General features: G+C 36.7%; 1 protein-coding gene across 2 annotated transcripts in view; it reads left to right on the plus strand.

Annotated features, from left to right (window-relative positions):
• The window catches only part of LOC143224997 (MAM and LDL-receptor class A domain-containing protein 1-like), a 69,548-nt gene that overhangs the window by 55,398 nt on the left and 2,020 nt on the right, over positions 1 to 12,130 (plus strand). For both annotated transcript variants that reach the window (XM_076453615.1, XM_076453606.1), the window contains 6 exons: positions 2,172 to 2,494; positions 6,427 to 6,511; positions 7,858 to 7,887; positions 8,654 to 8,875; positions 9,295 to 9,587; positions 11,268 to 11,343. In XM_076453615.1, coding sequence (XP_076309730.1) covers positions 2,172 to 2,494; positions 6,427 to 6,511; positions 7,858 to 7,887; positions 8,654 to 8,875; positions 9,295 to 9,587; positions 11,268 to 11,343 — 1,029 coding nt within the window. The remainder of the gene's footprint in view (positions 1 to 2,171; positions 2,495 to 6,426; positions 6,512 to 7,857; positions 7,888 to 8,653; positions 8,876 to 9,294; positions 9,588 to 11,267; positions 11,344 to 12,130) is intronic.

A 12,130-nucleotide genomic window follows, 5' to 3' on the forward strand; every position in this document is an offset into this window, starting at 1 on the left:
GCGGTCAGGGAGCCTTATATAACTGCCTGGTTCTTGCCTGGGATCTATAAAAGGATAAACAAGGATTAGTCCCAATATACACTGGTAACTTTGGTAAGATTTTATAAAAGTTAAAATATGCTGGATGAATGAAAGGTCGAAGTTAAGTTGGAGAATCTTAGTCGTCAGTGAATGAGGCAAAAAACTGTGACCTCTTTAGAAGAACATTTCCTGGGTCGGAAGGAATATCTAGCTGATGGGTTTTGGGAGGCTTGTGTCTTAGACAGTCGGGTAGACTTTCGGAAATCTTCGTTGGGTTGGTCGTCGATTTGGATTAATCTGTCCTTCTGTAAATGTAAAAGTATCGCGGTTGGTGATCTGAAGCATTAGAGTCTAGGACAATTGTGAGATTTTTTTGACTAGTGTTGTCTGGATGATTTTGTCTGATATAGCTTTGTTGGCGGATAGTAGTTCTGTGCAGAGCTTCCATGGTCTGTTAGTTTGTGCTGGGTAATTAAACAGTTCCTGAAAGAGTTAGAAGAAGTGAAGGGGCTACCGACGATAATGGCGTTCGGCTCTGAAATGAAAGATATAAAAGTTACATCCTTGAGTGATGATGAGGTTGGTAAATTGTCTTGAGCTAGTGACAATTAGTGTTCCGTCTTGAAATTAAAAATCAGATAGTGTGCACTGCATGTAATCTGATTTGGTTCTTTTCTTCTAATGACTGACGGATTTCGTATAGAGAGATTAAATGGTCGCCGCCCTTAAGGAAGACAGAAAAAAAAAACACGTTAGATGTAGAGTGGGAAGGATTACAGATAATGGTTAAATAACAATCCCACGGAGAGTATAAGTATTGGAGATCTTGATTCAGACAATGGTTGCATTTGGTTTAAATATGTCGGGAAAGCGCTAATATGCTTAAGTGATAAGTCGCCGGGTAACTCGTCAATAATGACGGGCAGACTGCTAAGTTAGCCGTCAAGGGTGGTCCTCGATACTCAAAATCGCAGGAATATACGTCTTCATGACTTTAAGGCAAAACAGGAGCCCAAAACCAACATATTCACAAGCATATGCCAAACATATATGTATATATATATATATACATATACACTACCATATGGCCCGTCAAAAGTAACGGGGCAAATGCTACCACCCTCACCCCATAGTGTACCTTAACTTCACATTTCATAGATAAATGAAAGAAATAAATAAATTTTGTGAAATCAAGTTTGACCAACAGATAGACGGAAAAGTGCAGTCAAACATCGGTAAATTCCTCTGTGAGCCAATTAAAATTAGTCATTCATGAAATGAATTCGTGGCGTAGTCATAGAACAATTATTGGTAAATAGGAATTAAGTGAACCGCTTCTAATATACAGAAAAATCAGCGCATTTTGTAACACTACGTTCCAAATGTTTTTCCATGTCATGTTACTTAACAACAAAAGTATCTTTATAAATATAATAGTTCTGTCTATTTTGTGTTTTATGTCTATTTAACTACCTCGCAGGGTTTGGATGGACTTTCAGAAAATTTGTTGTAGAGGTTCATTGGGTCTATGGGATGAGAAATACAAATTTTGTGTTTTGTGGTTTTTATGAGTGTTTTGGAGTTTCTTACAACTACTTCGTCCCATGTAGATGAATCTTCAAGAAATGGAGGTAGATTAGGTCCATGGAGCGATACCTACAAACCTTTAAAAGAATAGCAGACGTGTCTCTTATATCAAAATGCCTATCAAAGTTTTGATAATACGTTAATAATAGTTAAAAATAGACTGGGTGAAAGATCGAAATTAAATTAGAAGAACCTTGGTCGTTTTCGAAGTGAGGTTCATCTGTGTTAGGGCTGGCAAGGCGAAAAAAATGGTGACTTTCTTTGGAAGATATTTCATGAGTCGATAGGTGTTTCTGGGTGACGGGTTTCGGAGGCTGTTTAAGATTTTGCTTTACATTAAGTTTGATTATAATAAAATAAGATATTAACGACCACATCCCCCTGACGGTTCAGCATCAAGCTTACTGGTTTATTTCACTAAAAATAGGGGTTCGATACTCGCGGTGAACACAACGCAGCAGCTCACTTTGTATTGTGTTCTTGAAAACTAGCCACCACAGTTCAATATTTTTTACTTTGTCTTGTTGTTTTTCTAAATTAAAGAAATATTTCAAACTCTGTAGGCTACTATATGAACTTGGTGAGCAATAGTCAACTGCCTCAGCGAGGAGGAAATGTCGCTTGGTTGGTGAGTCCCACGTTTCCGGCTGCTACCATGGCAAGGTGCATGGCCTTCTACTATTACATGTACGAGAAGACTATTGATCATTCAGGTCCAAGTCTGGGCAGTTTACGAGTGTATGTTCTTCCTAGTTCTTCTTCGAGAGAATTTTCTATGCTCACTCCTGTCTGGAGGTTGAACAACCACCAAGGACAACGGTGGTTGATGGCACGTGCTCCGATTGTTCTACTTCCGGAAGGAAAACCCCCCACGGAACCTTATCAGGTGAGAAAAGCAAGGCTAATTGTAACATTAAACAAGCATAAGGGAATACAGGATATTTTTATCATGTTAAAAATACATTGTTTTTAGTTGATATTAGTCATTATTATTAATTTTAAATATTTAAGAGTGTAATATATAGATCATACAACTCCTCTAGCTGTAGTGCAAAGTAAAAGATTAGTAACTTGACAGCACGGAAATTAGATCATTACACACGTTAAGCAAATAACATGCATCTTGTGTTAAGTTAGCGAATTAAATTATTGAAGGAACTAACCTTTCATGCTGAGCTGGTGAATGTTTTGTTTTTATAGATTATTTCTAGTTTGGCGAAAAAGTGTATAAATAAACTCCTGCTACACGAGATTCGAGGTTTCAGTCATGCAATATTGAGAAAACAAGGGAAGAAGAAGCGGGTGGTATGGCATGAAACAAAACAGTTTTATTTATTCTTGGATAACTAAAACATATGTAAAGAAAATTTTCAAAAATAATTTTTCAATGAGATCATCTCGCCAGTGGTACAGCGGTATGTCTACGGACTCACACCGCGAAAAACCAGGTTTCGCTACCCTGGTAGGCAGAGCACATATAACCTATTCTGTAGCTTTGTGCTTAATTCCAAACAATCAGTCAACGAGATCAAATCAAGAAACGTAGCTAAAGGTAACTGGGGGTTCAAATAGAACATAACAATTAGCATAGCAAGGTTTACATGGGAAATTTCAAAGAACAAACAAAATCGTGGCCTTAGATTTCAATGCTGTTTCCCAATTTCAAATCTGGAACTTATAAAATCTTCAAACTGATTTAACGGCTAAGTAAAACATAAACAGTCAAACTTTGCAGTAGCTCTGTTTTCATCTGTTACTGTTGGATTAGTAGCATCACAAAAGTAATTTGTTGGTCGTCATATTCAACAAACAGATAAAAATAATCTGAATTGGCATGAAGCATAGAGGTCATAAGCTCTATGTGAAAGATTAGAAACAGGTATAATAGTTTAAATAGAGGCGTAGTTGATTTATTCTAAATTGTTAAACAATTCTGTTATAAAACTTTAATAAAGTATTATGTTTGATACTACTGTAACAACTTTAATAATGTATTATGTTTGATACTACTGTAACAACTTTAATAAAGTATTATGTTCGATACTACTGTAACAATTTTTTCTTCCTTTCTGAGAATTTGTTCTTAAACGAAATGCATATATGCATCGCACTTTAAATAGTTAAACGTATATTAATCCAAATTATTCACATTTGAATGAACAAAAAAAAATGAAACTTATGATGTAAAATTACAAAACTTTGCAGGAGCAACATTATATCGAAAGTTGCGGTAATAGCAGTCTTCATTTAGAAATATAATACTGCACACAGTTCACATAGAAATTATTTCCTGAGATAAAGGGGCAACAGTAGAGGATATTGTCAGTAAAATGTTGTGTAATAATATGCAGAGAAGAAAAGAGACAGATACCAATCAGTGGCATTGGAAGCAAACCAAACGTTATTGTCTTAAATGAAATAAAACTTGTCCCAAGAAAAAGAAAGAATTCAATATTTAAATAAGTTCAAAGCGAATTCATGGAATGTAACTAAAAGTAACTGCAAATTTAAACAAAACAAGATAAAACTTCCAAACGCAGCTTACTAGAAAATACTTAGAAAAAAAGGGCAAAACTGTATGTTTGGAGCTGCTTTCGAACAATTTATTCAATTCAATCTCTACGCACAAACTGGAGACCAACAACATTGGCATAAGAAGCAGTATCCTATCTATAAGACGAAAACGAAAAATCCGTGGCAGGTATTTAGTTTTAAAGGTAGATGAACTTCCCAACTGGGGTGTTCAGGGATATTTATATCCCCCTTCGCCCCGCTCACAATAGAATTTTGATATGTGCATTGGAGGTTTGAATTAAATTCTCCTAGTTTTGTTTCCTATCAGATGATTGGGTAGATTGACCTAGTGAGAAGAGTTTCGGAGAAAAGCAAAGGAAAAGTCCAGTCGGTTCTTAAAAGTAAGCGAAGCAGGTCAACAATATATTAAACGTCCCATGTTCATCCCATCTATTAGTCAAGCAGATCGTAAACTTAGTTTGTGACTCGTTTAACTTACAGTGTGATTGTTGTGCCTTTTATATCACAGTATCGGTTTGGTCATCACAGTAGCCCAAAAGACCAACCAGAAGGCAGAGACAACTTAGATGGTAAGTAATGTAGGGGTGACAAAGCACAAGGTCAGCTTGCAAAAGATTAGCAAAGAGTTTACTTTGTGAAACTAGAACAATAAGTGATGTCAAATGTCCTCCAGTGGCATAGTTGTATATCTGCTGAGATATACTGCAAGAAACCGAGTAGCTTTGTGCATAAAAACAAACATTAAGTAATCACAAAATTTTAAACACCTTTAATGTAAAAGCATTTCATAAATTTTCTCATTATTTTTAATTCATAGATTTCATCACGAACACAAAAGTAACCTATTACATGAACCTTTTGTAAGTGTAATATTCGTCTTTAACAGTTGCATCACGTCAAGACGCCTGACATATTTGCTGCGAATTGCGCGTAGCGTTTATCAACATCCAATCTGAATTTTAAAAATGTCTGAACCTGTTGCCATAAATAATTTCTTTGTCCTCCGGTGGGATAGTGGTAAGTCTTCAGATTTACAAAGCTAAAATCAGAGGATTCGATTAATCTTGATGGTCACAGTAGATAACCAGATGTGGCTTTGCTATAACAAAAAAATTTTTTTTTTTAATTTCGCGGAAAGCTACTCGAGGGATATCTGCGCTAGCCGTCACATTATAACGCCCCCACGGCTAAAAGGGCAAGCATGTTTGGCGTGACGGGGATGCGAACCTGCGATCCTCAAATTACGAGTCGATAACAAAAATACACGCAGCCTTTGCTTTCATGAGAATGTCTCTGGATGGTTGGGAGTTATAACAACATTGTCCATTTGACTGCACACACAGCCATATTTTTTTGCTATATCAGAGTCGGGGAACATTTTTCTGAATAGATGTCCTGCATGATCGGCTACAGATAAGGGTAAATTATGAGCAATGACGAATTGCGTGAACATCACTTCTGCATTTATGGTTTCATGTTCTAAATTCTTACTCATAAATGTCGTTATCTGCATCATTTTTGTCTTCGCCTCAGCCTTTTGTTGGTGAGATGTCGATTTTGTATGTCTGGAATAATCGTTTATCCTGCCATGCGCCACAGAAAAATCGATATGACAAACTGCATCAAAAGTCAGTGACATTCAAGCGTTTTGTAATGACCGGATATTTTGCACTATACTCTTTCCTAAATTTTTGATTCACAGTTTTAGTCCTTTTAGATTTGCCAGAAACGAGACAATCTGGTGAACGAGGCCTCTTTTTCTCAACTTGTGAACGCTGATTGGCTAACAAGCACTGATGACGTAACTATGGATTCGCCCACGTACCCAGTATGGAGAAGCACCGCACTCAAACTGTTGGTAGACGTCGGAGATACAAATATTTTATTATTATTTCAAGCACAAACATGATTGTCGCAAGTAGGCAATTGGACTGTCTTTTATTTATTATCAAAATGTATTTATATCTCGCTAGAAATTTTCTTTTCACCCCTTTCAAGCCCTAGGGGAACAATTTATCACTTTATTGTATAGGCCTATATAATATATAATAATTTGGGAGTTGCAATAAGTCGTAAGTTTGTCTGTATGAGCGTATAGTCGTAACGTATATACCAAAATCGTAATGGTTGGCATCTCTGCTGTTGTTTATCTTAAAACAGTTAGGTATATGGAAGCATAGTTAGGATGACTGTTGTTTATCTTAAAACAGATAGGTACATACAAACCTAGTTTCGACTATTATTGTTTATTTCGATTTAGTGTTTTACAAACATTTCTTTCAGGTTATTATAGAGGGCATCTGGGGAGCTGATAGGGTTGGATATATTGCGTTCGATGACATAAGTTTTTTCAGCGGGGACTGTACAAGTAAGTTGTTATTTGTTTGTTTTTGAATTTCGCGGAAAGTTACGCTAGGGCTAGCTGTGCTAGACGTTCCTAATTTAGTAGTGTAAAACTTGAGAGAAGGCAACTAGTCATCACCATCTACCGCCAACTCTTTTACCAACGAATAGTGGGATTGACTGTAACATTATATCGCTTTCATGGCCGAAAGGGCAAGTACGTTTTGTGTGTAACGGGGATTCGAACCCACGACGCTAAGAGTACGAGTCTAGCGCCTTAACCACTTACCCATGCCACACCTGTAAGTTGTTGTGCACTACACATCAGTTATTTCTGTTATTTTGTATGATATTTAAACGAAATATCATCTTGCACTTTAATATTTAAAACATGACTTATATGCATTCTTATCCCTTAATTAAGATCCTTCTATTGAATTTCATATTTAATTTGATTTTTCTCTCGTGCTCTCATTAACTCAGGAGAAGGAAGGTTACTAGATTCAAGTCCCTATCGTTCATTATTTTATTTAAACAATTGTTTTTGGTTTGGCTCATCTTAAACATAAAGCTCCAAAATCATCTACTTGTGTATAGTAATTGAAGCCAGGAATTTAGCGTTCTAAGCGTGTTAAGTTACCGCTAAGCCATTGTGGGGCATTTGTTATTTAAATAAGGTAACATCAGTGTAATTGGAGTTTCCAACACAGTACCTATTAAACGTATTCGTTGTAGGTTTTAGATTTTACTCTCATTACAAAAGTCCTTGAAACAGCAGATTCCGATTACTCTTTTGTAATCCCGGAGTTATTTGTAACTGACAAAAGTGCGTTATTCCTAAACATTCAGTATTACGAAATGAATACAATTACTATTGTTTGTTTGTTTTTGAATTTCGCGCAAAGCTACAAGAGGGCTATGAGCGCTAGCCGTCCCTAATTAAGCAGTGTAAGACTAGAGGGTAGGCAGCTAGTCATCACCACACACCGCCAACTCTTAGGCTACTCATGTACCAAAGAATAGTGGGATTGACCGTCACTTGATAACGGTCCCTCGGTTGAAAGGGCAAGCATGTTTGGTGCGATGGGGATTCGAACCCGCGACCCTCATATTACAAGGTGAGTGCCTTACCCACCTATTCATGCCGGGCCAACTTCATATTTACTGACTCAAAACATAGAAGTTCAAACCATTTACTGTGATACAGTGCTTTAAATTGGCTACGGAGAATCTTAATCATATTTAGAATTTAGTCTTATTCTCATAATGAACGTCAAACATGCATTAATTTGGAGTTCATTATTACATAGAAATAACTTATGTACTTCTTTGAAATAAGAGGATAAACCTTCTTTCTTTCTGTTTTTTCAGCTCTCCCAAGCAAAGCAACGACTATGAATGGTAAGCTTATTGTTTTGTGTGTGTGTGTGTTTGGTTTGTTTTGAATTTCGCGCAAAGCTACACGAGGGCTATAAGCGCTAGCCGTCCCTAATTTAGCAGTGTAAGAGAAGGCAGCTAGTCATCACCACTCACCGCCAACTCTAGAACTACTCTTTTTACCAACGAATAATGGGATTGACCTTAACGTTATAATGTCCCATGGCTGAAAGGGCGAATATGTTTGGTGTAGTGGGGATTCGAATCTGCGACCTTCAGATTACGAATGGAGTGCCTTAACCACCTGGCCAGATTATTGTCGAACGAAGTAGCAATAATATACCTCTGTTCGCAGGATTGACACTCTAATCGGTTTATCAAAACATATCACAACCCACTAAGTATTTCAGTCAGATATTAAACTTAACCAAATAGTAGTAATAAAACAGTTACTGACTTTCAACTGATATCGTAATTTTAAACATTGCCGTATCTATTAAATATCTAAAAACATCTTTTAACCTAATATCCTCTTAACATCTTCTGAAGTTTTAAATACCATCCGTATAATAAAGAACCACTACTATTTTGCTCTTACAAAGTTTCAAATATCTGAAATGATTTACTTCAATTTAAGGTTATAAAACAGAGATAAATATTTAAGCATAGTTTATTATTGACCATGATTTCGGAACTGAGTAGCTACTAGTCTGATTACGTGTATTTGTCGTGCAGGTTTTGAGTTTGATATTAAATATAGCACATCAATAAATCCTTTTTTATTATTCAGGCGAATGCTCCTTCGTACGAGACATGTGTGGTTGGACCAACGGGTCAAAATCTGAACAGTCGATTCCATTATTCGAAGGACGTAAAGGATTCAGTAGAAGCCGTGTTGCTGTCGCTACCTTAAGCCGTCAGTTTCAATTGGATGAGGGGTCTCTTACTTGGAGGCTTGCGTCCACTTCCACTCGTCCAGCCAACCTGCAAGACCATTCCTTCGGAGCTCCAGGTAAGTCTCAAGCGAACATCACAGTAAACAATTAAAAATGTGTTATAAGTCGAAAAACATCACAATTTCTTTAAGTCAGTAACTAGGTTTCCCTCACTTGATTTACCAAACGACATACGGAATTCCTGCTGAGAAAACACCAAGTATCAAAGAGAGGGGGTTAGATCGCATTTCTGAATGTCAGGTAGCAAATTAATTTCACTACTTATGTTTATTCGCTGGCGATTTTCTACAGATTATCCTACACCAGTATTATATTAATATCTTAAGTGTATGAACAAATAATCAGTACAATTTCATCGAATTGTATATAATAATAGGTGTCGGTGAATATTTGCTCATTTTTATCACATGTAATGATTTGTAAAAAGAAAAGTACATTAACTACTAGAAAACATTTCTTCCTTTGCTGTTTCTAGCTGGTTATGCTTTCTTTGACATCTTCAATCAAAATGTTGTTCAAAATCCCATCCTTCGAAGTCCAAAGTTTGCATCAGCCCTTGTGGATAATCGTTGTATAAGTTTTTGGTTTGCTCCATTTGGCCGAGGAGAGTCAACCACGTTAAGTGTGGTCCGTGTGAAATTGCCGGCATCAGATGCTGAACCTGAAGAACGTGACGTGTTATGGCGTTTTTCGACTCGTATGTTCGACACCAGTCGACCTGATTGGAACTATGCTCAGACAGCTGTGAAAACTAATACACCTTATATAGTAAGTAATCTAACGTAAAAAGTAACGAAACTTTATATACTGGATAAATCGGTATAAAAATAACGTAAAAATCTTTGTATATTCAATTTATTGTTAATATTTAAATAAGATAAAACAAAAAATATTTAAACTAAACAAAAATTTAAAATACATATACTCTTCAAAAAAAAAAAAAAAAACGCAAAAGGCAAAATTTGAGACATATTGTTAACAAGTTTATTCCGGGTAGTTCTGTATGACATGTGTGAAACTTTGCACATTCACTGCTGAACATCCAAAGTCTGCAAAGGCGAAGTCCACGCTCACTAGTTGACGTTTAACGTCACTCAACGTCAATAACGAGTATGCCCCCCGTAAGCATCAATAACTGCTTGGCATCTCCTACCCATGGAACCGATGAGATGACAAATCACATCCTGTGGAATGGCTGTCCACTCAGCCTACAAAGCTGCTGCAAGCTGAGGTAGAGTCTACGGTTGAAGTTGTCGCCGTCGCAGACGTCGGTCCAACTCGTCCCAAAGATGTTCGATGGGGTTTAAATCTGGTGATCTGGAGGGCCAGGGAAGAACGTTGATGTTGTGGTGTCTCAAGAAGACAGTGGTGAGTCGGGCTGTGTGAGGACGGGCGTTGTCATATTGAAAAACGTCGTTGACGTTCACCATGATGGGTTGCACATGGGGCCTAATAATCTCGTCGACGGTTGCGTACGGTCTGATCGGAAATCCTACGCAGCCCTGGTATGGTTAAGGCAGTAGACGTCGCAGTGGTGGTCCTATCCCGAAGGTGACGTAACCGGATGTAGCGATCTTGTGCGGGCGTGGTCACACGAGGTCTGCCAGATCGTGGACGGTCACAAGTTGATCCATGTTGTTGGTGACGATTCCATAGCCTTGTGATGGTGCTTGGGTGGACATTCACAGTTCTGGCAACATCTTATCGATATTCGCCTGCTTCCAAGCGACCAATGGTGTTGTTGCGTTGTGCTTCAATCAGTCTTGGCGTAAATGTATTGCGTGTCGGTGGCTTAACAATGAGTTATGAAAACCGAGAACCCGTCACTTTTATAGGGAGTTTGCACATGTTGCACTTGCAGAACATGCAAATCTCTCAAAAAAATTTATTGGACACGAATGCGTTTTGGCGAAAAATCCGATGTTTTTCCTCCGTTTTCAAAGTGCACAACTTTTATTGTCATTTTGGTCTAACAATCAGTGCCTTAACAGGTGTAACATTACATACTCTGAGCTTGTAACGTTATTACATATATTTCTCTTTAAAATGACAAAAATATCCCTTTTGCATTTCTTTTTTTGAAGAGTATATTTGTAAAACAATGCGTTAAAATACAATTTAGCACAAAGATTGAAATTCCATAGCAAGGCTCTAAATCTTGTACTCTTTATAAGTTGACTAGTTAGGATTCATAACTGAAGCTACCCCAGATTTAAAAAATATTATAGCCCTGTTGTTTCGAAAAGTCAGCACTGAAGACCAATCTGTTTAAAACTTACACATCGGAAGTAAAGTCTAGAAGGGAGCACTGTCATTACTTTTCAAAACACTACTACAATGTATCAAGGCCGCTGCTCTGGTTTCAATATCATATTTTGCGACTTCATTATATAACGGAAAATACTGTTTATTCGATAAACAACAACGGATTATTTTGTTATGACACAGGTACAGTTTGAAGGAGAGGCAACGGATGGAGGATTTGCTCTGGATGATATAATGTTTTATGAAGGAGAGTGTGAAAGTAAGTGTACATAAATTTACTGTTTGTACTTAATACCTTCTTTCATTAAAGTAACCTTTCAAAGATTACGTAACACAGATTGTAATATCTCTAAGCCTGTTTTATACATAAATTTACTGTGTTTTACTGTTTGTACTTAATACCTTCTTTCATTAAAGTAACCTTTCAAAGATTACGTAACACAGATTGTAATATCTCTAAGCCTGTTACTTCAAGGATGCTTTTATTAATTATATTTATTATCAAAATGTTAGAGTATGACCACGAAATGTTTACACTGATAGTGGAGCTTGTGTGCTTTCTGCTAAAAAAAGAGTGAAGTATTATGATACTTAATAATCATAAAATAAGGAATTGTTCTTATATATATAGACTGTGTATTTCACTTGCTTTGTCTTGTTTAAGTAAAAGAAGCAGTTTGTTCACAGTGCACAAGACCACAAAAAAGTCTTTAATCTGACACTGCTTGACATTTACAAACTTGTTGATATTTGTGATAGGCTTGTTTTCTGAAGTTCGTTAGAGGATAAAGCAGCAAGTGATATACAGTGTAAAGTAAACATACCACAACAACTAACACACTTTACCATGTTAAAAGTGCTTTAAGAGAGGAATTTGAATAGTTACGTCTCACACTATAAATATAACCCATAAAAAAATGTCTGGCATGTGCTGGAGTTTGCTGACAGTCACAAAAAATTAATAAATTCGCGACTGACAAGGTAGGAATAGGTTCAACTTTCGACCTTGCATAATATAATGTAATCTTATTTACAAAACTTTTATT

This window comes from Tachypleus tridentatus, chromosome 1 (assembly GCF_004210375.1).
Source record: "Tachypleus tridentatus isolate NWPU-2018 chromosome 1, ASM421037v1, whole genome shotgun sequence".
NCBI classification, from domain to species: Eukaryota; Metazoa; Arthropoda; class Merostomata; order Xiphosura; family Limulidae; genus Tachypleus; species Tachypleus tridentatus.